Source organism: Labrus bergylta, chromosome 1 (assembly GCF_963930695.1).
Source record: "Labrus bergylta chromosome 1, fLabBer1.1, whole genome shotgun sequence".
NCBI classification, from domain to species: domain Eukaryota; kingdom Metazoa; phylum Chordata; class Actinopteri; order Labriformes; family Labridae; genus Labrus; species Labrus bergylta.
Genome location: NC_089195.1, coordinates 2346821 through 2373933, shown reverse-complemented (window position 1 = coordinate 2373933; position 27113 = coordinate 2346821). Strand labels below are relative to the sequence as shown.

At 42.4% G+C, this 27113-nt stretch overlaps 1 protein-coding gene across 1 annotated transcript in view; it reads left to right on the top strand.

Moving 5' to 3' along the window:
- The window catches only part of maml3 (mastermind-like transcriptional coactivator 3), a 114491-nt gene that overhangs the window by 49369 nt on the left and 38009 nt on the right, over nt 1-27113 (top strand). Inside the window, exons 2-3 of the mRNA XM_020653699.3 lie at nt 6999-7742; nt 9478-10413. Coding sequence (XP_020509355.1) covers nt 6999-7742; nt 9478-10413 — 1680 coding nt within the window. The remainder of the gene's footprint in view (nt 1-6998; nt 7743-9477; nt 10414-27113) is intronic.

Sequence of the window (27113 nt, the reverse complement as noted above, 5' to 3'; positions counted from 1 at the left end):
ACAAAACTGAATTTCTTGCAAAAAATGTAAAGAGGTACATCTTAAGGCGATATTGTTTGGAAGATAAGAAGTGCGGGTGTATTCAAATTAGGGGTTTACAGGCCCCCTGAGTACAGGAGACAGACTGGCAGGCGCTCTCTCACTCACACACACATACAAATACACGTACACACACATACTGGGATGGCAGCCAAATGGTTCTTTTGTTTGTACCTTCCTCTTGCCATTTGGAGTTTTCTGTCCCTCACTCCCACAGACTTTCTGTTGCGTCCATCTATTAGCAAAAATGCACAGATTTCTGGTCAGAAACATGTTTTGAAAATGGTAGCAAATACTAAACAGTCTTTCAAAGATCCTGATAATGTGAAGATTTCATGGCAGAGTACTTGAAAAGTCTTTGTGAGCCCTAAGAAGAAACCCAAAGGGAATGCTTAAACACCCAAATGGGACTTTCCTCTTTTTCATGATGTGACATGAAGGCAAAGACACAGACTTGCTATTTCTTTTTTCATGCTAAGCTAATCAAACCAGCTACTGCTTTTCTCGACAATTTACAGAATATTCTTTATAGTGTCGCCACTCTTAGCCACATGGTTACCAACCCTGTCCCTCAGATCTGTCCAACTTGGACCAAGTTTCAGACTCTTGGTGTCAGGGTCACTCTCTGAAAGGCTCTCCTGGTGAGTTTCAATACTTGCTCAAGGACACTACAGCAGGATGGATGCTTGCTGACGTGTGCTTGAGCAGCGTCCTTGAGATGAAGGACAGACTGTCTGACAGCCTTGCCTGTTTTCCTGCTTGACTTCTCTCCTCATGGCCTCACAGTTATTTTCAATGTCATCACAGTCATGTTGAAATACAATTGTTTTTTAAATAAGTGAACCAGCTATTAACATGACGTCAGACTATTGTCTTGCAGTAAGTAACCACTTTCTAGTCTTCAGCGTTGTTTTTGCCAAACAACCAAAGATGAGAGTCGTCTAAATTAGAGCTCCACATTTCTACAGAAGGTATCAGGACAGTCCTGTGGTCACATGTTGGAGAATCTGCCTCTAAACTTTCAGTGTTTACAGGCAAGTCGTGGTTTCAATAAGCAGAAATGAGCCAGAGCTTTTTGGTCATGACCATTTTAACAACACACACTCAGAGGCACTCATATTTACTTATTAAAGACCTGTTTGATTTAATCGACTCATTTCACAGTCTAGTGGGCCCGGTCAGGAACAAGCATGTACACACACACACACACACACACACACACACACACACACACACACACACACACACACACACACACACACACACACACACACACACACACACACACACACACACACACACACACACACACACACTGTCATAATCAAGGTAAACACTAGCCTGCAATGTGGAGAACAAGTGAAATTGAACAGATACTTTGGGTGCAACCTGTATGACTACTTTATTATTATAGTGACTGCATTACATATGAACAAGGGAGACACAATGTTTTGAAGGACTCTTTGAAGGTTACCAAGCCTCCAATTTAATGGTTGAAAATCCTCTTAAAAACGATACGCAACAAACACACTTTCCTATATCCTAATACATTTGAAACATGAATAAATACTGGACGACTTATGTCAGAGTACCTTTCAGAAAGTTAAACATTAAATTCATCGTCGTTCTGTCTGGTCAAAGTTAGGGACAGAGACGGGGTTGGCTGTCGCGTTTGCAGTTGCTATTCAATGGAGGGGTTGGCTGTCGTGTTTGCAGTTGCTATTCAATGGAGTGCGGAAGAATATTGGAATTTTTTCTTATACCATCAATAATGGGAGGACCTGAAGTCTTGTTGCTGTATCAGTCAAAATGGTGTCCCTGCTCCTCTTTCCTTCAGTGCTTCAGCAGTTTGAAAGGAGGACTTCAACCTTTGCTCTTATAGTGAGAAGAAACACAGAAGGAATACAGTGCAGTCTACAGATAATCTATATATTTTAATTTTTTATTTAACCTTTATTTAACCAGGAAAAAGTCTCACTGAGATTAAAAATCTCTTTGACAAGAGCGTCCTGGCCAAGACAGGCAGCAGAACAATTACAGGGTTTCAGACATAAAACACTTAACAACAATGAACATAGATACAGGAATCACAAAAAGAACCATTCATCAGAATCTGTCATAAGTCATCAGCAACAAAGCGATCAAAAAGGGCAATACAACTTAGTTAAAACATCTACAGTCAGATATTTCTGCCTCCAGATCACTAAGACGACCTTTAAAAACATTCAAGGAAACCAGCTCCTGAAGATTTCAAGTATCTTGCAACCGATTCTAAGAAGAGGGAGCAGCACACTTGAACGCCCTTTTTCCTAATTCAGTACGGGCTTTAGGGATGGTGAGAAGGTGTAAATCCTGTGAGCGAAGATGATAACTTCCATTACTTTTTAGAAGTATGTAGCTCTGTAGGTAGGATGGAAGCAGACAGAGAATATTTGACAACAGGACATCAGTCTATGCTTCATGTTGACGCTTCTTCTCTGTACATTTCAAATGGAGTGGCGTATTCTCTGATATTTTGCCTCTATTACAATGCTCAATGTGTTTTCATTATGTTTGTGACGAATGCGCTTTGAAAGACTAATGGCCATTTATTCTGTTTTAGTGCTGAAATGTGTATCACAGATAATGATGACTTTTAGTGACTTCTATTAGCTGACAACATTATTGAGGTTGTTAGTATACAAGCTCTATTATGATCAAGATTTATCTCTTGATTCTGTGCTGGCCTAAAGCATTTTATTTTTAACATCTGTTTTCAAGTCTTTTGAAGTAACACATCAACCTTCTTGCTGTGTGTGTGTGCGTGCGTGCGTGCGTGCGTGCGTGCGTGCGTGCGTGCGTGCGTGCGTGTGTGCGTGCGTGCGTGCGTCAGGTTAAATGACTTTGTTGCTGTTGTGATTGTGAACTTCTTTCTTTTTTTACAGTGGTCACCAATGTGTTACTACTTGTGTTTGTGTGTGCATACATCCCGCCACATATCATTAAGACCGTATGCTGTAGTCAGTACAGATAAAAGAACGAGGAGATAATATGGCTGTGAGGAAAGAGGAGGAGAGAGGTGAAAGAATTGCTAAAGGTAGTTAGAAGAAGGGCTGTAGCATGAAGGAGATATTGGACTCGACCATGCACTGGCAAAAATTCAGAAGGATACAGTATGTTTTTCAAGCTTAATCCTGTAGACAAAAGGTTTCCTCTGCAGACGGGCATGTCTGACAGACGCCTCCAACATTTAAAAAAAAAATCTTCATATTGTGGAACTGTCTCGACGTAGACATGTTCTTATAATATTGAGCCTTTGGTTTCAATGTGATATGATGCTCAACCTTTAAAGAGAGGGAGTAAGTGAGCAGGAGGAGGAGGAGGAGGAGGAGGAGGAAGGAGGAGGAGGCAGCAGCGCACAAAGCACCAGAGCAGCAGGTTGCTATAACAACAGCACCTTAGTGGTTCCATCTCTGTCTCACTTCTCTCCCTCCCTCTCCCTCTCTGATCGCCCTCTCATCGTTTGCTCCCCGCTGTCATTTGGCGCGCTATGCCCTTCCATCAAGCCACCTATCTCCTCCCTCCCCTCTACTATTCTCTTCTCTCCTTCACCCTTTATCCTCCTCTTCCTCTTCATCTTCATGTTCTGGTAGCTCCTCCACTCAAAGGGAGAAAAAAAAGACCTTCTGCCTGACAAATAAATCTTTCCTCTTTCTCCTCCTCTGTGAGTGTGTGTGTCTCTCTCTTACTTTTGTCTCTCAGCATCTTTGTCATTGTCTCTCTCTCTCTCTCTCTCTCTCTCTCTCTCTCTCTCTCTCTCTCTCTCTCTCTCTCTCTCTCTCTCTCTCTCTCTCTCTCTCTCTCTCTCGCTCTCGCTCTGTCTGTTGTGGGACCCGACATAGGAGCAGTCAGCAGGTGTTTATGTCAAAGAATACAGAAAGACGCAGGAGGGGGGAACAAGCAGTGCTTTCTTTCCATTTCTCTCTCCTGTCTTTGCTCTTTTACATCCTCTCATCCGTCTTCTTTATTTTTTCTTATTCTGAGGCTCTTTTCCCTCTTGGTCCCGCTAAGCACTCCAGCTTGATTAAACTATTTCAAAATTCTTTGTCTCCAGCTCTCAATAGCTTCTCCTTTTTTGGCTACTTCTGGATCTTTATTTTACCCATGCACAATCCTAATTTATCTTAATGAAGGGATTTTATTGACAGGAATATATTTTGGGTATTTTATTGATTTTAACTTAGTGAGGATGGATCTGAACAGTACAACTGCTGTAACACAGGCAGACGTGGGGAAGTCTCCAGTTCTTTGCTTGCATACACACAAGAGTACAGGTCCAAGTCATCATTTGGCATTTACATTATTTGCATTATTTTATTTTTAAGGAAGTAAAATCATCTGCAGCACTGATAAAATGCTACCAGTAATTTAAACCAGTAAACATCATTTAAACCTCAAAATCAGACTCTCTCTTAAATCTCAAATACACACAGTCAATCCCTCTCTGTCTCTCTCTCTCTCTCTCTCTCTCTCTCTGTCTCTCTGTCTCTCTGTCTCTCTCTCTCTCTCTCTCTCTCTCTCTCTCGCTCTCTCTCGCTCTCTGTATTTCTCTTAGTTTCTGTCTCTATGTGCCGGATTTAATCAAGAAGGTTGAACCTGTAATAATTCTCTGTGATGGGTTTGTATGACAAACCTCTGTTTTGTGTGTGTGTGCGTGTGCGCGCATGTGGTTGAATCTGTGGGAGGGTGCTACAGTTCACACACCACCTGGATAATTATGGGAGTTTTTATAGGTGGGCTTTGATAGGCGAGTCTGTTATTATCAACATGAGTCACTGGCATTTAGGGAAAGCCTGCAACACACACACGCACACACACACAAAACCAAAGCTATATGCAGGAGACCTGAATTATTTAAACTGATTGATTGCAGGACCACACACTCTGGCACACACACACACATAAAACACACACACACAGCCGATGATGCCGTGTCATGACAATGGAGAGGTGTGTTTCCCTGCGTTGTTTCTCTAATGGTTACACACAAGCAGTTCAAGTAACACACACACAACTGTAGATATGGCTGTCAATAGTAATAGTGTTTATCATGCCATAAATATAATTAGGCTGACTGTCAATCAATATGGAAAACAGAGGGGAAGCCAACCTGACATCCCTACCCCACACATAGTCACAGACACACACACACAGGAAAAATAAAAAGATGTGTGCGTGTGTGTGTGTGTGTGTGTGTGTGTGTTCGAATAAATCCACCTCAGGGTCAGAATACAATCTGAATATATTTTGTCTGTTGTTCCATCTGAATAACAAAGAGCTTAGCGCGTAGCATTCACAGACACACATGTATCAGTAGTGCTTCCTTTGTGTGTGTGTTTGACTTTCTCACATGTGACATGCTGAGAGTGTGGAATTTACAAATTTGTTTTACTGCTGCTCAGCTCCGTTTTCTCAGAAGACTGTTTGAAATGTAAATCTGCTGAATACACATCGTACTGTAAAAGTAACTTTTGGTTCAATCAATGAGCATCTGAGTGCCTAAAAATGTGAAAAGAAAATACATGTGTGCCTGTGTGTATAGGCTGAGAGAAATAGATAGGAGAACAGTTTAAGAGTCAGAAGGCTTCTCTTAGATACTATGAGTGCCAGTATAGTATTACATCATAGATAGCGAACTGATTTATTTTCTTTAATAAAGTTAGCTGCAATTTTTAATCTTTAGATAAATAAATCATGCTATAAGTCATCAGCCCAATCTGTTATCAAAAATCTTTAAAGAACAGTCCGTGATGAAGCTGCAGCTATTCCATCCATTCTTTGTAAGATTCAGTTGAAAACTATAACCACTGTTTTTGCACACAAAGATCACATTTTCTGTGTGAATCCCTAAACTTTCTCTCAGATTTGGGTCAAAGAACAAAATTTGCACCCTGGGAACCTTTTATAAATGAGGTCCCCGCTTCCCATCCATCATTTTAATAGCATCTGCTATTTCTCTGCCAACTTCATTAGTGTTTGAAATTAAAGGGAGTTTAGAGTAAAATTGAGATTGAGAGTTTATTAAATTGCGTCCAAATTGCGAAGGAACTTTTAAATGACAAAATACAGTTTGATTGCATGTTTATTTTACGTCTTTAACGACTTGAGAGAGGCTTAAACACATTTTAGTGTCAGATCTACAATATGAGATTTCTGTTGTGAGAGGGTTGTTTAAAGGCACATTTCTGGTGATGTGAAACACCTGCTGTGCACAAATTAAAGGCCAAATTAGAAGGACTATAAGTTTCTCCTTTCTGCCTGGCCTTGTGTGTTATTGCGCTTTGGCTTACATTGGATAAATGTTCTGTTTGCGCCCCTTCACCAGTGTCCTCTCCAGCCCAGGTCTATAATAGTGATTACCTAACTGCCAGTCTGTGTCAGTAAGCACCCTGTTGTTATCTTGTCTGTGTCATGACAAAGGCAGTGATACTGTTGAGTTAAGCAGACTGTGTGAAGGCTGCTAACTTAAAGGCTCACATCTTTAAGAATAAAGTGGGATATGTAGCAGCCCATTAGCAGATATGAACTGGAGATACTTCAGACAGACGAGCTGTACCATCCCTTCTTAGAAAACCAGACCAGCCTCCTGCTTAACTTCTCATTGCTGTGGTGGCACCTTTCTTTTTTTTTTTACTGGATTCTTGTTTGCATACATGTGCTCTATTTGAAAACTCATCATGTGGTCATTCTTGAATCAGTTTTGGGAGCATACTTGTTTTGCTGATTTTTTTCCTACACATCTTGCATCCATACGACAGTTCTCCATATGAGAAAGGAAGCAGGTCATCGACTTATTGGTCTGGTTTATGTTTCCTCTGTGAGCTCCCTGAAGACCGCAGATGAGTTTTATTACAGCTAACATATCCCATCTCCTGTACTTCCCAAATCCTAATCCTTCTTCTTCTTCCTGTTTGTTGCAGCTGCAGGAGACTGTAAAGAGGAAACTAGACAGTGCTCGATCGCCCCTCAATGGAGACCAGAACGGCATCTGTGACGGCGGCAGCTATTCACCGACAACCAAACGGGTACGGAAGGAGGGCTCTGGTGGTTTGGACTCGCTAACAGGACTCCCTAACAACAACAATAACAACAATGTACCACCCATCTCTCCGCTGCATCACCAAATGGATGTTAAGCCCATACTTGGGGGGCCCAACACTTCTAGCGGAAACAACACTACAAACAGCAACGGCAACCACGTGGGCCAGGCAACTGATGAGCTGGGGAAGAACGGAGGCAGTCATCTAGCTGACATGAAGCTCAACGGCTCACTGGACCTGGAGGACAGCTTCAGCCTTCTTAAAGACCTGAAACAGGAGCCGCTGGATGACGGAGGTGGGATGGAGTCCTCCGATCCCCAGTCCCTGTCCAATCAGAATAAACTGTTTTCTGACATCAACCTCAATGACCAAGAGTGGCAGGAGCTGATCGACGAGTTGGCCAACACGGTGCCAGAGGACGACATGCACGACCTCTTCAACGAGGACTTTGAGGACAAGAAAGAGGCAGAGTTTGGCAGGCCAGCGAACAATCAGACACCAGGCCCGCAAGAAGCAGCTGGTAACACAACGGCACCTGGAGGGGGATCAACACCAGCAGCCCTGCCTCCCCCTCCTCCTCAGCCTCCACAGGGCGGTCCACAGGTCCCCATGGGCTCACCACAGGTCAGTTCAAAGAGGGTCAATATGATTGGGCAGCGTATTTTGACCCCTATGTCTACCTGTGATGTCTTCTTTAAGGACAGAAATGCAGTTGGCATGTAAGTCACTTTATCATCATCAACCTTTATTTAAGTTCTCGGAGCGACCCTCATTTACAATGATGTCGAGAAAACCTACATAAATGATAAACAACAAGAAATGAGATTAAGCTACTACAGAAAATAAAATCAATAAAAGAGCAATAAGAACAATAAGATATATACACTAAAATAATTTAAAAGCTTGAAATGACTACAGTGATAAGTCAGTAATTAAAATCAAATAAAACAGTTACAGTCAGGTAATGGGCAGTTCAAAATAATATTTCTAAAGTGTCCTAAGGGATAAAAGTGCTCAAATTCAGGTCCTGTTGTAAAATGTTCCAGGAGTTTGCAGCACTAACACTAAAAGCAGTTTTCCCCAGGTCAGTCCTGGCATGAGGAACCTGGAGAACCAGCCTCTCTCTCTCTTGAGCGGGTTAAAAATGGACCGGGGTTCAAGCTTTCCAGTAAGGGCTTTATAGATAAAAAGATGCCAGTGGTTATTGCGTCTCTCAGTGAGGGAGGGCCAACCAACTTTATTATGAAGAATGCAGTGGTGACTTGAGTCGCCATACTAAATACCTATTTATTATTATTGTAACAAACTTAAAAGATCAGTATGGCAGCAAAAGCAAAACTTCATTAAACATTTATTATCTGCGTACACATAACAAAATATTGTTCTTTTATTCATTCTTGATCCAAGGATTTCAAGTAATAGGAATAGGGAATAGGGAAGACCGATAGTTAGACAGGCTTCTCTCCAAAGGTCACAGGTACATGAATCAAAACATAAATCCTAGGCGTACACTGTACGGGGGGTGAACTTTATGATAACTCATCCGTTTGATTTGATGAAGGATAAGCCTTATGCACAATAAGGCGTGTAGCTGACCTGATTGACAGGCGGGCACGGTGTAACGGTTTGTCAAGAGGCGTAAAACCCACCTCAGCATGGCGACCACTCCAGCGCCCCCTGACGTCACTCAGGCTTTGTGCATTCATTTTCGCAGCTTATGGTTTGGATGTATTCAGTCCGCTTCAGGTGGAGCAACATGTTTGTCGTGCCAAAACAAAGTTGTTGTGAATTTTTTTTTAATATAGAGTGAATTTACCCTTATGTTGTATTTTCTTTTTTTCTTTTTCTTATAATTAGCTAAATGACATGTAGCAAACGACCCTGTTTGTGTTGTCTTATAACCTAGCTTCCGTCTATGTGTGCATGTCTGAGTGTGAGTGTGACTGGAGCCCCCACTGTATTTTCACATGATGTGATGCAATGCAAAATCACAGACTTGTAAACCAACAGCACTGTTGTGTAATCAATATGAAAGTACAAATGTGTAATGACGGCAGAGGTTTGTTTCAGCACTGTTACTGAATTACAGTTAGAAAAGTGCTTTTAGGAGGGTTTTCCCCTAAACTCACACATTGGAATTTGTGCTGTCTGCATAAAAAAAACAAAAAAAACATGAGATAGATAACATTGAGTGTTAAGTGTTGATAGGCATATTTTTTTTTACTTTTTAGGGGAGAAATGTTCCTCCGTTCCTCCATTTCCTGTCTGTACTCTTTTTAATTTAAGCATAATATTCATTAAGAAGGTTATAACAATGTGTCTCATGGTATCTTTTGTCTGTTTGGACTCCTCTCCACAGGTCCGACCATCGTCTTCAGGCCCTCAGTTTGCTACCACTGCCAATGGAACGCCTCCTCAGCAACCTTTGCAGCAGTCTCCAGCCGTTGCCATGGCATCGGGTTCCCCGTTGCATAACTGCGTGGCTCGCTCCCCTCAGACCCCAACCCAGGCTCAGACACAAGCAGTCTCTAGACCTGGGAATGGTTACATGATCAACCCAGGCCCAGGGGTCAGTCAGGCGGGCACAGGGCCAGGAGCAGCTGGGGTTGCTCCAGGAGGTCAGCCTGTAGGTCCAGTGACGCCTGAACTTTCTCCAGCAGAGCAGCTAAAAGCAATGGCTCAGCAACGTGCTAAACTTCTGCAACAGAAGCAGCAGCAGCAACAAGCAGCAAACTGGTCCCCTGCAGGAGCTCCAACCAGTCCCTATAACTCTGGTCCCTTTAACCAAGACAAACCCAACAGCCCCATGATGTACCCACCGCAAGCCTTTAACACACCGCAGGGCCCTCTAGTGGCTGGGATGCCCCCCAACAATGGGCCCAAACCCCCCATGAACAACTACCTCCCTCAGAACCACATGGGCATGATGGGCCAGCAGCAGCCGAACAGCATCAACCAGAACGCCCTGTCCAAACAACAGCAGCAGCAGCAAACGGCAGCCATGTTGTCCTATAACAACACCAAACCGCTGAGCCACTTCAGTGGCAGCGGGGTTGATCACTTAGGGCAGAGAATGACTCCGCCCATGGGAGGAAACAATCAGGTCAAGAACCCTATGATGCCTCCCTATATGGGCGGTGGCAGCGGCGGCCAGGGCCCGGGGCCAGGGCAGACGCAGGGCCCGATCCCGGGACAGACAGCTCACCTTAGTGAAGAACAGAAGAGGATGTTGCTGTTGAAACAGAAAGTCTTGAACCAGAACATGCCCTACAGCACCATGCAGCCTCATGGACAGGTAAGGCAGATTCTCTTCATTGCATTGATGCTTTCACAGTGAAGTTAATACTGTTGCTTTTCTGCTTGAGCTCTCCCTCTGGAGTTGTTTTTATATCAGCAGAAGTTTCTGTGGAGACGAGTGCCGAGGTTTTGGAGGGTGGTGTTTTAGAGCACTAGACCTATGACCTTTGGAAGGATAACAAAACGCCATGGAGTTTTTGCTTGTCAATCCCTTAGAAGTGATTTAAAAGGCTGGATCTCTCAAAATATACAGACAACTGTGAGTCTACTCTGAGAGCTGCCAGACGTTGAATATTTGACGCGTTAGTGAACCTTAACTAGCTGCTTAAGAGTCCACTAACTTCATCATAGATAAGTTATTGTTGTGTTGTGAAATGTTTTGGCAACAGGTGCTTTATCTATTCGGATTAGCCAACACAATTCACAGATTCTTTTCACTGCTACACTTGAACCTGAGCTTACATGTATTTGGAAACCACTGTTAACAGCCAGTTAGAAAATAAAAATACGCTTTACTGTGTCAGAGGTACAGCGTCACACTTTTTTTTTGCAGCTCAAAAACATTTGTCTGACATGTTTGAAACAAAATGCTGGCATACATCATCGGAATCACAGTTACCCACAAGGCCACATTTCTTTAACCAAAAGGCTCAGCAGGTTATTGCTACTAAATAGTCAAATATACGCACAAACAAGAAACAGCTCTTGGGTAGATTTTAAACACCTTTTTGGTCAACTAATTGAGGATTCATTTTAAATGCAGAATAAGCATCGAGGACGGAAGAATCAAGGAATTAAACATATATTAAGGATATTCAAATTGACCAGGACATATCACAAAAAAAATGAATTTCTGTTTTGCAAAACCTTCCTGAGGTGCAGTCGGGGATGATAAAATGGCGGTAGTTGCCCCAGCAACAAGCCTTGGCTGGGAAAAGGCATAGGAAAATGGCCTGTCGAGTTAGTATTGATGCCTCTGCAACACTAGCAGCACTGATAGCCCCCCCCCAAACGCTGTTCCTCCCCCAGACACACAAGCGCATGCACTCACACACAACAGCAAACACCAAAGCTAAACGGCTCCTTAGCTCATATCCCCAATCTGTCACAGCTGACTGATGGCTGAGATTGGACCACTAAGCCAGGCTAGCTGCTGTCATTACCCAAAGCCCACCTCGGGCAGTTTGTTTCCCCAAGCCCGGCGAGCAGCACAGCCCACTCTGAATGCTCCAGTGCTTTCAGCCAGGTGTCAGGTGTCCTTAATAATCGAGGGGACATAGGACGTTTAGGAAGTGTGGGTGGACTGTACTGCCACACAACACCTTTGTAAGTTAAAAACACACTCGTATGGTTTGTCTCAATGTGTTGCTCATTGTCTCAGGGCCAGTGAATTACTGTGTAAAAATGTGTGTGTGCTGCTGTGGGCATCTTGTTGAGAGTGCACTTGTCAATGCTTTCTTTTTTCACCTTTCTCTCTTTCTCTTTCTCTTTCTCTCTCTGTCTCTCTCTTTTTTCCTCTCTCTCTCTATGTCTCTCTCTTTCTCTTTCTCTCTATGTCTCTCTCTCTCTTTCTCTCCCTCTCTCTCTTTCTCTCTCTCTCTCTCTTTCTCTCCCTCTCTCTCTATGTCTCTCTCTCTCTCTCTCTGTGTCTCTCTCTTTCTCTCTATGTCTCTCTCTCTCTCTTTCTCTCCCTCTCTCTCTTTCGCTCTCTCTCACTCTCTCTTTCTCTCCCTCTCTCTCTATGTCTCTCTCTCTCTTTCTCTCCCTCTCTCTATGTCTCTCTCTCTCTTTCGCTCCCTCTCTCTCTTTCTCTTTCTCTCCCTCTCTCTTTCTCTCTCTCTCTCTCTTTCTATCCCTCTCTCTCTCTCGCGTTCATGATATGGCCACAGTCAATCACCTCCTCCTCCCCCCTGGTGATCTCTGCATCTTCTGTCCTGCTCCTCCTCCTTCCTCCCTCTCTCCTCCCTCTCTTTCTCCCTCTGCCAGAGACACTCAGCACCAATAAAGGAGCAGATTTATTAATATGGGGCCTTTGTGGCTGCTGCCTGGAGGGTTGTGTGTTTGTGTGCGTAAGTGAGTGAGTGCTAGTCCCTTCACATGTATGTTTGTGTGTGTTTCATAGATTTGGGGGGGTGAGCAGAAAGAGGAGGGGAGCAGAGATTTATTTGAGTGAGCAGAGGAGAATTGGAGACCGGGAAGAGAGGGGAGAGGGTTGTGTGGAGAAGAAAAAGAGTGACTTAAAGGAGAAAGGCAATTGCAAAAAGAGAGATTTATGGTGGAGTGAGAATGGAGCATATTAAAAAGATAGTCAAGGACCTGGAAAGAGAGAAATAAGTGAGCAATTCAGAGCAGAGTGTCTGAAATGCAAAATAATCACTGTTCTACATGTATTTAGCTCAAACGGTATGACTGTTATCAGTAAGTCAGTTTATTTTTAGTCGGTAGTCGCACCAACTCTTCCATAATAGCACATTTATAGTAAAAGTGGGTGAGATTGTATTTGACAGATTTTACATGTTAAGATCACGTTTCTCCACTGCCTACCTCTTGAGCAGTCTTAAGCTATGTTCAACACTAAAGGATGGTCATTCCTTCATGATATATAGAAACACCAAACATCATTGTAAGTTTATCAAATAACCCTAATCCAAACAGCTCTGCTAACTTCACAGCCTTCTCCTAGATGAACTTTCCTGCTACCTGAAGCCGACCCGAGCCCAGTCTGAAGACCTGTTAGCTAGGGCAGGCTGGGCTCAGGTTGGTGTTGGGATTTACAATTCACTTAGCAGACGCTTTTATCCAAAGCGACGTACATCAGAGAGTAAGAACAACACAAGCAAGGATCTAGAAAAAAGGGAACAATGTCAGTAAGAGCAAACGATCAGCTTTGAGTCTGATTGGACACACAGGTGCTGACAGGAAGTGACCAGAGGCAAAGCACAACATTGAGGGCAGTTCTTGAGAGCTCTAATCAGTCTAGAAACCATCTTATAAGTCATCGTTATCAAACTAAAACAATCGTCACAACCATCATCATCATCAATAATATGGAGACCATCATCATTAAGTTAGTAGGTATTCATGAAAGAGCTGGGTCTTTAGCTTTTTCTTAAAGGTGCAGAGGGACTCTGCAGATCCAATGGAGTTTGGAAGTTCATTCCACCACCGGGGGAGTCTAGTCTACTTATTTCACTGTGATTTATTTGAATTAAATCATTTTTTTAAAACGCTGAATTAACTAAATGATGATGTGCATACACACATTTAAAATTAGTGTGTTGTTGAGATCTCTTGACTAAAGGAGACTGTAACTCGAGTAGGCTTTCATTATATTTATAATAAAATGAATTATAATGTTTGAAGTGGCTGAAAGAAGTTTGTGAAGAATGACATCAAATGATGTCATCAGAGATATCTTGGCTTGGATATAACACATGTTTGATTGAATATAGCCTCCATTATAAAATGAAAGGGACAGTCTCATGAAGTCATTGCTTCAAATTGCATTATGGGAAGTGTAGGATCCTTTGTTTTAGTGCCTGATCATACAACGGACGTACAGTCATTACTGGAGCTTATCGATCTGCAACACTTAATCATTGGTGTACTGTGTACTGTAATCATCTGAATAATGAAGTGACAACATTTCAATTGTTGCTGTAGAGTAAATGGCGGCAACATTTTGGCATTGAAAAAGGGTCTTGGTGAAACCAATCAAAAACCATCTGTGCCCGAATTGTTGGAACAACTTCTTCAGCATGTCATGTTGAGAAAGCTTGAAAATAAATACAACATTTGCCAAATGCATCAAACAAGGCGGTGCTACATATACAAGCCCAAATAAATACCAATGAGTTTATTTGATTTGATCATTGAATTTAAACGACAAAAAGATATTGAGTAGATTTTTCCTTTTAAAGACAAAAAACGACAATTAATTTGAGTTTATTAAAGTTTATAAAAGTCTTTGATGACATGTTTGTAGAGGTTGCTGCTTCAGAGTAAGCCCACTGCCTGAGTGATGCAGATCATAACTGAGAACACATTTTATACAAATGTTTAAACAGTAAAGGAGTACTCGTTCAGCTCATAGACAGAGCATTGGTCGAACTGTTTATTTAAGGTTTAACAACTGTCAAAGCTCCGCTGGATGAGGAAAGGTGTGTGTGTGCGTGTGTGCGTGCGTGCGTGTGTGTGTGTGTGTGTGTGTGAATAATTTGTGCTGATATGTTAGTTTCCCCTGAGACACTCCTGCTTATGGTGTTTGTGTTTTGGCAAAGTGATACTTGCTGTGTTAAAATACTATTTTCTTTGTCTGCATTAGCACATGTGTATATTAGCCTTTGGCTTTTTTTGTGTGAGTGTGTTTGGTGTGTGTGAGTGTTTGTGTGTGAGCCGTCTCACAGGTAGTGTTTAAACATAACCCTCTGCTTCATCCTTTCTGGTGTGTGTGTGCGTTTCTATGTGTGAGTGTGTGTCTGTCTGTGTAGGCTAATCCAGTTAGCAGCTGCTCGGGGAAACTTCAGCCTTGCTCCTCAAAAGCTCGTTAGTCAAGCTTTAATTGTTGCTCCTTCGCTTTGAATATCGCCATGACGTTAATTTATGCCCGTTGTCGCGGTTACTGTCGCCACGGTGGTGAATGTCTCAGAGGAAGCAGCTAGTGCGGGGAGCAAACGCGTGTGCATGAGTCCGTAGATGGTTTGTGTGATTGTGACGGATGACGCAGTTGGCCTGCCTCAGTGTGTGTGTGTGTGTGTGTGTGTGTGTGTGTGTGTGTGTGTGTGTGTGTGTGTGTGTGTGTGTGTGTGTGTGTGTGTGTGTGTGTGTGTGTGTGTGTGTGTGTGTGTGTGTGTGTGTGTGTGTGTGTGTGTGTGTGTGTGTGTGTGTGTGTGTGTGTGTGTGTGTGTGTGTGTGTGTGTGTGTGTGTGTGTGTGTGTGTGTCAGAATGATTGTGAGAATGTGTGGCTTGTTGCAAAAGGGTGCAGCTGTGAGGAGCCAGCAGTGTGGGGGTTGGCCGCTGGGATTATCTGACTGATGATTGGATGAGAATGGATTGGCAGGTGTTGGACTCAGAGGACGTCTTCATGTGTCATCCTGATTAATAAGAGCGGGAGGTTTGACTCTGTGTACTTTGTGCGTGTTCATGCATGTACAATAGTATAGATGTTTATTTCCATTTGCACAGGTACAGGACAGTACAGGTACATTGGAATTTTTGTGCATTTCTCCCTGAGTCAGCTTCTACAAAAAAAATTCAATTATATATAAAATAGAATAGCATTATAAAGAAAAAAAGAGTAGAAAAGTACAAATAAAATAAAATAAAAAGTAATTTAAAATAAACTGTACAGAAGCTATACACTGTATTAAAGTAACGATACAATACAAAAAAATAACAAAGGGGAACACTACAATGAAATGAAAATATAAATATGTTTTCCTGTCTCTACTTTCTACATCTCTTATTGCATCTGAGCTTATTGCAAACATATTTTTCACATTATATAATAAGAGGAGATCACTCTGTCACACACACTTTGCTGTACCAAAAAGCTGACGCCTGTGCTAATATCACTGAGTCACGACACCAGCCTCCTCACACACACACACAAACACGCACACGCTTTCCCGTGAAGTGAAGCCCTTCGCATCATGCTCCTGTTCCTCTTCATCCTTCTTCGTCCCTCACTGAAACCTACCACACGGTCTCAGGGGTGGCATACTAAAAACACACACACACCATGAGAACTAGTTCCCTCTGGGTTGTCTCCAACAGACTAGTATACTAGAACCCAACACGTGCTGAGCATTCATTTTTGCATAAATAGAGCTTAAAGTCTTAATATGTGATTTTTCACACTTCAATGTAACATAAATCAAGTATATCCTCTGAAAATAACTCTGTGAGTCATGACTGTCTACAATGGGTGTAACACCCGAGTCCCACTGTCTGTGATGTTTTCAGAGTTTTCAGAGTCCTATCTTCAGTTTGTTTACATCGCCCGGACGGACAGCTGACTCCTCCCCTCAAGTATAAAAGTTGTTTAATTGAGGGACTAGAGAAAAGAAGAATAACATACTGTACTCACTGCTTAACTGTGTTTCTAGATCACGCTCATTTCAGGTAAATTTACATGCAGTGTGAAGATACCAGCATAATAAAGATCGCTAGCATTAGCATGCTAACACAACAATGCAGCGCAAGTTGTTTTGGTTTCATGCAGGTGCTCAAGGGCGACACCTGCTGGATCAAAAAATCACATATAAAGCCTTTAACACATATGTAACATTTTACAACTGAATAGATTTTAACTTTAAAATATGGATATCTGTATTGTCCTCAACCATCTAATATGGATTTCACTCTGTTGAAAAAAAATAGTGATGAATGATGGAGGGAAGTGGCAACAATAGGAGCCAGAGAGGAAGAGAAAAGAAGACCTTTTTAAGAGTTCAAAGTTATTTCTCTATTCCTCTCTCCCACATCCAGCCCCAGAGCAGATGTTACCTCTCTCCCTCCCATCCTCACGTATACGCAGTCCGTTTCCTGCTCACTCTGTCACCCCATCCACACTCTCTCTGAGACACACAACACACACACACACACACACACACACACACACACACACACACACACACACACACACACACACACACACTCACACTCACACTCACAAACACACAAGTGAATACTGCTCACTCTCTCACTCCTCTCTCTCTCTCTCTCTCTCTCTCTCTCTCTCTGGCACACGTGTCAGGGCTTGAGCTGAGCTGCACACAGATCCTGTAGAGAGGCTCTGAAGACAGGGAAGAGGAGGAGGGAGGTGGGGGGGGGCAGGTTGTGAAGGGATGCACGGGCTGAGCAGGGAGGTGAAGGGGGCAGGGTGGAGACTGCTGTGTTCTGGTGTGTATTTGCTCTCTCTCTCTCTCCCGCTCTGTCCCTCCTGAGATGCTTCCTGTTAAGACAAACACAAGACAAACAGCTCTCTCTGTGCTCCTGCTGTCCTTTTTTTCACATCTTTTCTCTTTGCCTTCTATATTTCTTCTCCAGTCTCCAGTCTCCTCTCTTCACACTTCCTTTCCTCTCATATTATGTCCTTTTCCTTTCCTCTATGTGCCTTTCCTTTACCTCCACACTCATCCTCCCTCCCTTTATCCTCCTCCTTGCCTCCTTCAACACTCTGCCTCAGCTGAGTATGGAGGGAGCTGTTGGTGTTAAGCCTTACTTCACTACAATGATCAATAATACCTGTGTTTGTGTGTCATATATATAAATGTATGTGTGTGTATCAGGGGAAATGATAGACTGCATTTGTTTTAAACAACTGTGTGTGTTAATTGTAATTAAAGACTGAACGTATTGTAAGTGTGTCAATATGTTATGTAAGATTGAATATGATTATCTATGTGTTTATAATGCACAGAAAGCAGGCATTAGGTGAAGTTAGTATATTGTGCAAATTCATTGCAATAATGGTGGACAAAAAGGGGCTTTATGTGTCCATTTGTCTTATGTGTGTGTTTGTGAGAAGCAGCAGCAGGAGGGAAACCAGATCTCAGGATCCAACAGCTAACTACCTCATAACACACACACACACACACACACACACACACACACACACACACACACACACACACACACACACACACACACACACAGACACTCACACTCACAACCTAGAGCTGTTTGGTTCACTTCGACAGTGCCAGAGCAAACACACTGAGACAGACCATCTCCACCCATTCGACACACCCTGGGGGTGTGAGTATAGGGTTGGAGAGGAAATATCAATACTCACCTCTACTAACAGGCTGCTTCTTCAGAGGAATGTCGCTGTACGCTCAAGTGTTTATTTTCAGTATGTCTGGATCTGTAATCAAACTCACTCTCATCTGCAATATCCACCTGCAGGCCGCACTTCTGTTCTTAACCAGTCATGACACAGTGCATCTGCAGGCACATGGTGTCTGATTGTGTGTGTGTGACTTTAAGTGTGTGCATATGTAGCAGAGCAGTAGCCAGTGTGTGTGTGTGTGTGTGTGTGTGTGTGTGTGTGTGTGCTTGTGTACGTGTTGTGTTTGCATGGGGGGTAGATCATTCTTATGCTGTGTCTGTGGGCCAAAGGGAGGGAGGAAGGGAGATGCAGTCAGAAGGCTGCATACTAAACAGACTGCTGTCACCCCGCCAGCAACTCGCACCCCACACACACACACACACACACACACACACACACACACACACACACACACACACACACACACACACACACACACACACACACACACACACACACACACACACACACACACACAGATACATAAATCCATGCATGGTTGCTCTACCTCTTATATACACTCCCAAAAACAATTCACACAGACACAGACACACACACATTTACGCACGACACACACACACAAACATACCCTATCTCTCTCTCTTGTGCCAGCTGAAACTTTGGCTGCCTTGCTCGGCTGCCGGTTGTCATGGCAACCATTGCCCACAGCACCTTGCAGCCCAAATCAATGGCTGCTCCGAAATGAGGGTAGGCAGGGGAAGTGCGTGCGTGCGTGCGTGCGTGCGTGCGTGCGTGCGTGCGTGCGTGCGTGCGTGCGCACGTGAGCGTACACATCAGCCTGTGTCTGTCTAAATGTACATTAAGTCGGTTGCACTTGTAGCGACAAATATGGCAGAAGGCTTAGCTTCAAACAACACCTCATCACTGGAAAACAATAAACACACCAAGCTCTCTTTTTAACAACAACTATGCCTTCATTGGGCAGTAACAAATAAATGATTGATGATTAATTAGTCAAAGTGTGTTTTATGTATAAATGAGCATGCTGTAAAAATAAAGGGATTATAATTGCTTAAAATAGGGTGCCTTGGATTTTTTATTTTATTTTTTCTCTAACAGACACTTTATTGAGTCCAGGAAGCGCTCCTTTCTACCGTCTCTCTTTTTAAAACACTGTACAGATTTTCTTCAAGCCTAGGTGGAACATAATATCATTTTTTTTGGACGTGTTGAGAGCAATGGGAGGGAAACAGTGGGCTATTAGAAAGAGTAAGAGGTCATTCTTTTCATTTCAAGTAATAATGTGTTTGCCCTGACTTGCAAATCACCTTGTTTGTGTTGATGGCTCTAATTGTGGCCACCATGCCAAGTAACACACACGCAAAGACAAACGCGAGGGACAACACAGATGTGACCCCGCCCTTGTCCCCAAAATGCACCCCACACTCCCCATCTGCTCAGTCAGATGCTAACACACACACACACACACACACACACACACACACACACACACACACACACACACACACCACTCACCACTGTTTAGTGACATGCTCCAGCAGGTGTACACACATATATCTATGCACACACAACAAAAGCATCCAGTCTTGTTAAGTTAAAAGGTTCACATGCCAGTCGTTCCCTTCCCCCCTCACCACCACCAACATCCCTAATATCTATCACTTCTCCGATCCTCATTGCTCCTCGGTGGAGGCACATAAAAAAATAAAAGAGAGAATGGCGGGGGGTATAACTGGGAGGTGCAGTAAGACTCTCTGAGGATTAGGTTCAGAATTTTGACTCTGTCTCACAGAGGAGAAAGGATGCAGCGGTGATGGCGGCGGTGGTGATGTTGGTGGCGGGGGTAGACTGACTCCTTGGAGCAATTTACCTCAAACGGCTCCGACACAGCTAATCCGCTCTTAAAGGAGCCTATAATCCAACAGTCTTGTACCTGATACTGGGAAAAGAGAGAAAGGAGAGCGGCAGAGGGAAGATGGGTAAACTGAGAAAAAAAAAACATGCAAGGGTTTAGGAGAGAGTGGTTTGTGTGTGCAACTGAAAGTATTTCCTGAGGCTGCACCTCACTCAGACATTGGTCGGTGAAATTGTATGTGGATGTTCAATATGAAGATTCCATTCTTAAGCTATGAGTCCTTTTTCTAATGGTTTTGTCATCTGTGATGTTGAAACATTAGAGGTGATGAATTAAAGGTTTTGCTTATTTAGTTATCAAATCCCAGCACATCAAAGAGTGAAGTTCAATGAGGAGTCAATGACTTCAGATGCAGTAGAGCCAGCTGTGTAACACACTGCTTAAATAGCAGTTTACCTTACTTCAGCTTTAGTCATTTCAGAACATGTCAGAGAAGTCACCAGACTGGGGACTCCCACTAGCTCGGTGTCATACTGTCCTCTGCTCTCACCACAGCTAGTCTTGTTGTCAGGGTCTAGAACTTGTTGCTTCTACACTGTTCTGTATAAAATGCTCAAAACAACAGTTCAGTACTTTTGCTGAAGAAATATGTCTACTCTGGTTCATCTTGACAAATGACTGGAATCATTAAATGTAGGAGGAGTGTAATTTTACCGTTTGCCTGAATGTGTGGATCTATCATTTTTGTCCAAATGGTGACCTGATTGGCTCTGGGTAGCACATATCTTGTAGCAATCTAATACATATGTTTGGTTACATGCTTTTGTTTGTAAGGCAACATCAGGATTAGAATTAAGTTGTCAAATCAAGAGGAGGCAAAATATATGAATCTGTATCGGCAATCGGAGGAATTGTTATGTTTTACAATCGGTAGCGGTATATTGGCCCTGTTCTTCACAATTAGTGAATCTTTCCAAACGAATACAGGCACATTTGAAAAAGAATCATTTTCATGTTATCACTTTCATCAGGCTTTACTTTGCATCTGGATTGTATTTTTCTTCAGTAAAGGTTTGTATACATGAAGAAAGATTAGTCAAAGCTAGGGTTATCTGTGACAGCAAAAGAGAAGATTCAGCGCACACAACAGGGCTGATTTACTTCTTCTTCTTTTCATTTAATTATGTATGTAATTAGATAAAAAAGAAGTAATTCAGCCAATTCAAGATGATGTTTCCTGCCTTCATCTGCTGTGCACAGGACATCCACTTCTATGCTTATCTTTGTTAATGTTTTCTGCAGGAATGAGTTCATGTTTAAAGTCTTACCTGGTGGAGATTTTCCATGTGGGCTCTGCAGTGTCAGTCACGTCATGATAGTCCTTCATTTTGTTTTTAGTTTGATCACTTAGCTAGATTTAAGGTGATACTGTGTTGTTCATGATCTGCAGCCATTTACACTACAGTCCAGTATATGGATGGAGAAGGAACATATGGGGGGGAGAGCCAGGGATAACCTCCTGTAGTTTTTGAGATGCCCCCTGAATTTGAAACAAAAAAAAACATTTAGAATGAAATTGCACATCTGATCCTCATCTGATCCCTGTGCAAATGAAGAGAATAGTGTAAGGTTATGAAAAAAGGATTGGATCCAGGTATACACAACTGATCACATTATCAATATTCAGTGGCAGTTTGAGTGTAGATGATTTCCCTCTGATCTACCTAAACAGTTAATAAAATGCCTAATCCTATATAATTTACCATCCTGATACCAAACACTGATCAGACAATTCTGTAAATGTGTACTAAAAAAAAAGAAAGAAGTGAGATGAGAGAGAGGCTAAAAAAACATTGTAAAAACAGAGGGAATGAATGAACGGTGCAAAGAAGAACTGTGAGTCATATGTTAAAGGGTTAGTAAGAGGGTTGCACTGGAAAAATAGAACTGCATGAGAACATGGGTTTGATGTAGTCTCCTGGACTGTGAGCTGTTTCAAGACATGGAGACATACAGTGGTACAAAGAGAGAGTAACCTACATACAGCTGTCTTCAAAGTTCTGAGGAGCAACAAGCAGAGGCAGCAAACAGCAAAAGTGATTGAGGAGATGGAGACGAGGAAGCCCTGGTCTCTCATTAGAGCTCTGAGGCAGACTGTGGATCCAGAGGCACACACACACACACACACACACACACACACACACACACACACACACACACACACACACACAGAAAAAACAGACATTCAGAATACACTCTTCAATATGTGCACTCTTCTCGATTTGTATTGTTGTGCGACCATCTTTATGCCCTGCCTTCTCCTCCTCTCTCCTCCTATAGTCCCAGGTAGCTTCCCTCCCTCCATAAATTACCATCCCCCCTCCTTCCCCTCACTCCCCCCCTCATGCTGTTTCTTCCTCTCTCTCTCTCTCTCTCTCTCTCTCTCTCTCTCTCTCTCTCTCTCTCCCACACACACACACCCCAGCTCCTCTCCTTCTCCAGTGTGCTATGTATCTCGAAAAAATGAAGCCAAATAAACTTGAACCCCGAGAAGGTGATTGATGGTTGCGCAAAGCTACCTCTCTCCATCTTTTTCCTTTTTTCCCTTTGTCTTTATTCCCACACTCCCTCTGTCCCACTGGCTCCGTTGATCTGTCTCACTCATACACACTCACACACTCACATACACACACAGTTTGTATAGTTTGATTAAGTGTTTGGGTCCACAGGATACAGCGCTGCTCTAAGTCATTTTTATATGGTGCAGTATTTGCTTCAGATAGTTTTTGATGCTTATGTTGGTTACAGAAATTATCTAAACGTTTTGCACATTGTTTTCTGGCTTCTCTCTGTCACCTTTAGCTTTGCTTATTTAGTCCATATACACTTCATCAACTTAGAAGTAGTCAATAACGCCCGACTCATCACATAAAAGCGCTCGGCCACCTACAGAAAGTATTCTGGAGAAGAAATCTTTAAGACAGGTAAATGTGATCCCTGCAAAGAGTGTTTGATAGCACGTAATGTCTGACATGTTAAAACCAAAATATTACTCATTTTATCAAGTATATCGCTACACACCTCTTCATCTCTACAGCTTTGAACCAAAGATGTCAAATTGACCACAGCCTCGAGTTAAATATTGATTATTTGTTTGCTGTAGCTAGGGGGTTTCTCTTAGCCTCTTTGTTAGTTGTTCACACATTTTGTATGAATCTGTTTATTTTATTAGGATTGTGGCTGTTAAATAGGATTTATTAATTCTGGCAACACACATAGGCCTGAAATACACACACATGCACAAACAGGGCCTGTTGACATGCATTAATGGAGAGATGTGAACTTCCAGTCTTTAGTCAGCCCCAGGACTTGAACCAGTGACCCTCTGGATCTGAACCCAAGTCCCTACAGACTGAGCTCCTCAATGCGACAGGCTGAACAATTCTTCCAGTAGTGAATAACTTGTGATTTATAGATGCTTTACAGATACTAAAATGTTTTTGTCACATGGTTGAATTCAGCACAGGATTTGTCTGTAAAAATATCAGACAATTATTTTTGAATGAAATTCTTTTGATTCAGCTTTCAGCTATAACAGTTCACAGTTATCATGCTGACTGAGGCTTCCATGTGTTTGTAGGTCATATATTGGAAACCTAAAATCTCAGTCTGCTAAAATAGTTCCTTTTGTAAATATTGCTTCAGTCTACATTTGAATGTATTTAAATATTTCTGATATACACGATGTAGACCAATGGAAACAGAGAAACAAACAGATATCTGAGCTGCCACTGCAACTTTGCCATTAACTTCTTCTAGCAAGGTAATGTCGCTCTTCTCTAACACAAGGTTATTATAAATAGTCTCATCATATTTTCCATGATTAAATGCAGCAGATGAAGCTGAGTATAGAAAGTGTGTTGAAGGTAGAAACAGCCTTGGCCTAATGCAGGTGTTCTGCCACATGGTGAGTGTCTGTATGACATCCTATTGACAGGAGAGTTGTTCACCTTCATGTATTCCTGATCTTCCTTTCTTTTTCTGCAATCATTCTTTTAAAGGTAAGCACTAAAACACCCCCCCCCCCCCCTCGGTCTTCCTCCTTCCCTTTTCTTCCCTCCCCTCCCTTCTCCATCCCACTCTCCCTTATTGTAGTTTTTGCGCAAGAAGGCAGAAAATCTGCTTACCCCTACACACAGTGATGTTTGCCAGTCTCACACAAAGTTCAAACTGCGTGCGTGCGTGCGTGCGTGCGTGCGTGCGTGCGTGCGTGCGTGCGTGTTTACAGTAAACAATACCTGTACATGTTTGTGTGTGTTTGTGACTCTGCGTCTGTTTACAAGGACCGGTTTTGTCTGCCTTCAAGCTTCATGTGGGAACAAAACGATGGACTATTAACACCTTTTATTGAAGATCAGATTTGTTAATTGACAGTTCAGCCCAGTTAATTTCCTCTATGAACCCAGCAGAGCATGCCTCGGCACGAAGTACGAAGACTCCAAGACATCTCTCTGTCTTCTTTTATTCTGCTGTGCTGAGTACAGCTGATAACAAGTCGAGCTTCTATGCTGGCGTTATTGCATTGCAAGAGCCTCAGTGGAAGTAGATTGTGCTCAAAGTATTTTTTCTTTATTATAAATCTTCTACATCGGCCTCTATTTTGTATTTTTGAAATCCATACAAGTTAGGGAGTACACCGTTGTCTCATATCAGCACATAGCTGACCAACGGGAACAAAAAAAAAAAGACCAGAGTGGTGCCCAGAAAAGTTACAAAAAACTAACAACAGCAGAATTTACTGCCAAGCTCCCTAAAATAATATCACTGTGTGGAACAGCAAATCCCCTCTGCAGAAAGAAAAGACTGTACTCTGTCATTGTTAGCGAGGGAATCCTGCCCGTCAGCACATCGGTGGCAGCAAGGACCCGGACTGCTCCCACATCCCTGGTGGTCCTGGGATCATCACCTCAAAGCAGCCATGACAGAGCATGTTTAGAAAGATCCACCTGAGATGAACAATAGAAGCAAAGTGATGATTGGTCACTGTGGTAGCAGTGCCCCAAACCTTTTTATCATCTTCTTTAACCTTCATGAAACTTTTATTAGCAAGACTAACATCAAACTGTATTGCAGATGTAACCTGCAATCGAAATCACAAACACGTTCATAAAAAGTTTACTGAGACACATCACTTATTCGTTCTCTTCCATACAGTCATACTGTTCTCATGTGTGTCGCCCCCTGCAGGCTGTTGCAAGTCATAAAGAATTAATGTACTTGAACTCAGGCTCCACTTTTTTATAAACATAATTTTATTGAATTTCATATTTATCAGGACATGTGCAATATATGTATGTAACAAAAGTATGACATAAAACAACCATCCCAAAATAGAACATGTGGCAGTACATCAATCACACAAGAATAATAAAAGTAATTTGTACAATACAAATGAAAAAATAAATAAGCAAAATAATAAACATAACCAGTCACATTTGACACATATTTCTCGCACTAGTAACAACATTTTTAACAAATTCCAAAAAAGAAAACTCCCAAATTTTACCAAATTCTGAAGCTTTCTTCCTAACTATATATGTAAGTTTTTCAAGAGCCAGACTTGCTGATAATTCTTTTAACCAACGGCCAACAGGCTCCACAAGACCGAGAGGCTACATTCACTTCTTATGACAATCTGTGGTGTTTGCGGGTGTATGGATAGAGGAGAAATAAGGCAGGTTGAGAGATTCATTCATTTAGAGATGTGTGTTAAGATCCGTCTGCTACAGTAAACATATTCGCTGCATGATGGGAAGGGGCAAATGATTTTCTGTATATCTCCCTTCTGCAGCCAATACCTGCCATCATTTACTACATTTTATTTTCAGTTAATATTGCAGTTTATAAGTTGAATAAAGACAGTGTTTGCTTAGGTTCAGAGTAAAGGAAGCAAAAAAATGTTCTCCCCATTCCAGTTGACAGCAGAGAAGCAGGAGGTAGGTCTTAATCCAGAAATGCTAAATACCTGCATTACATTGGTTAATACATGTACTGTTATGTAGGCTAATCCGCAGCAGCACTGTCCGCTGTGAGAGAGCCACGTTGTGCTCAGCAGGAGCCTGCATGCTGGCTGGACGCTAATAGACTACAGGATCATTCAGAAGACTATTCCTGGATATTTCGAGAGAAATTACACACACACACACACACACACACACACACACACACAGAAAAAAAAAAAGCGAGCCACCATCAGTCTTCGGTAACCATTTGACACCTGGGCTCTTGGCTGACTGCTATTTTGCGACACACACACACAAGGGCATTTGGGCCTCTTTTGGCTCTTCAGACACGTCATATTGTAGAATCATAAACACATGTATAAACACACATACACTTCCATGAATGTATCACAATGTCATCCGTTAAGACTTGAAATAGAATAGTTGCAGTAGCAGCTGATGACCAGGTGTCACATGGTTGGAGAAGAGATTCCAAAAGAAACAAGTAGAACCTTTATTTAACATCATTTAGCTTCACTTTGGAGTATGCATGGACCAGTAACAACAGTATATTGCAAAACTACGGAGCCTTATCCATGTTTCCTACCCTGACCCCCGAGGATGAGCTGTTCTACAGTGGCCATTAATCAACACACCAGGAGGATATGCTTGTTTCATGTGGGGGGTTTTAAATAGCCAGTCAGGTGACACAATGCTTTTACACCCACTGCATTTTCCCACAATTTTAAAGAATATGGGAAATGTTTTTCCCACCACTCGTACCCCTGAATCGATAAAAGTCGCAGCTCATAAAGGTGAAAGACAAACAAGGTGTTTAAAGAATACCTCATTTGACCATTTGACTTCTTCAGGTCAGGTGCAATCTGCAGACGTGCACACCTCTACATCTTTATTGTCCTGCTGATTGGTGGATATAGATGGAAAAAAATAAAAAATAAATCATTTAAGTGTCCGACAGCTATTCCAGAGTCGCTGCCCAGTGGACCAGTGGTTTGCAACTAAC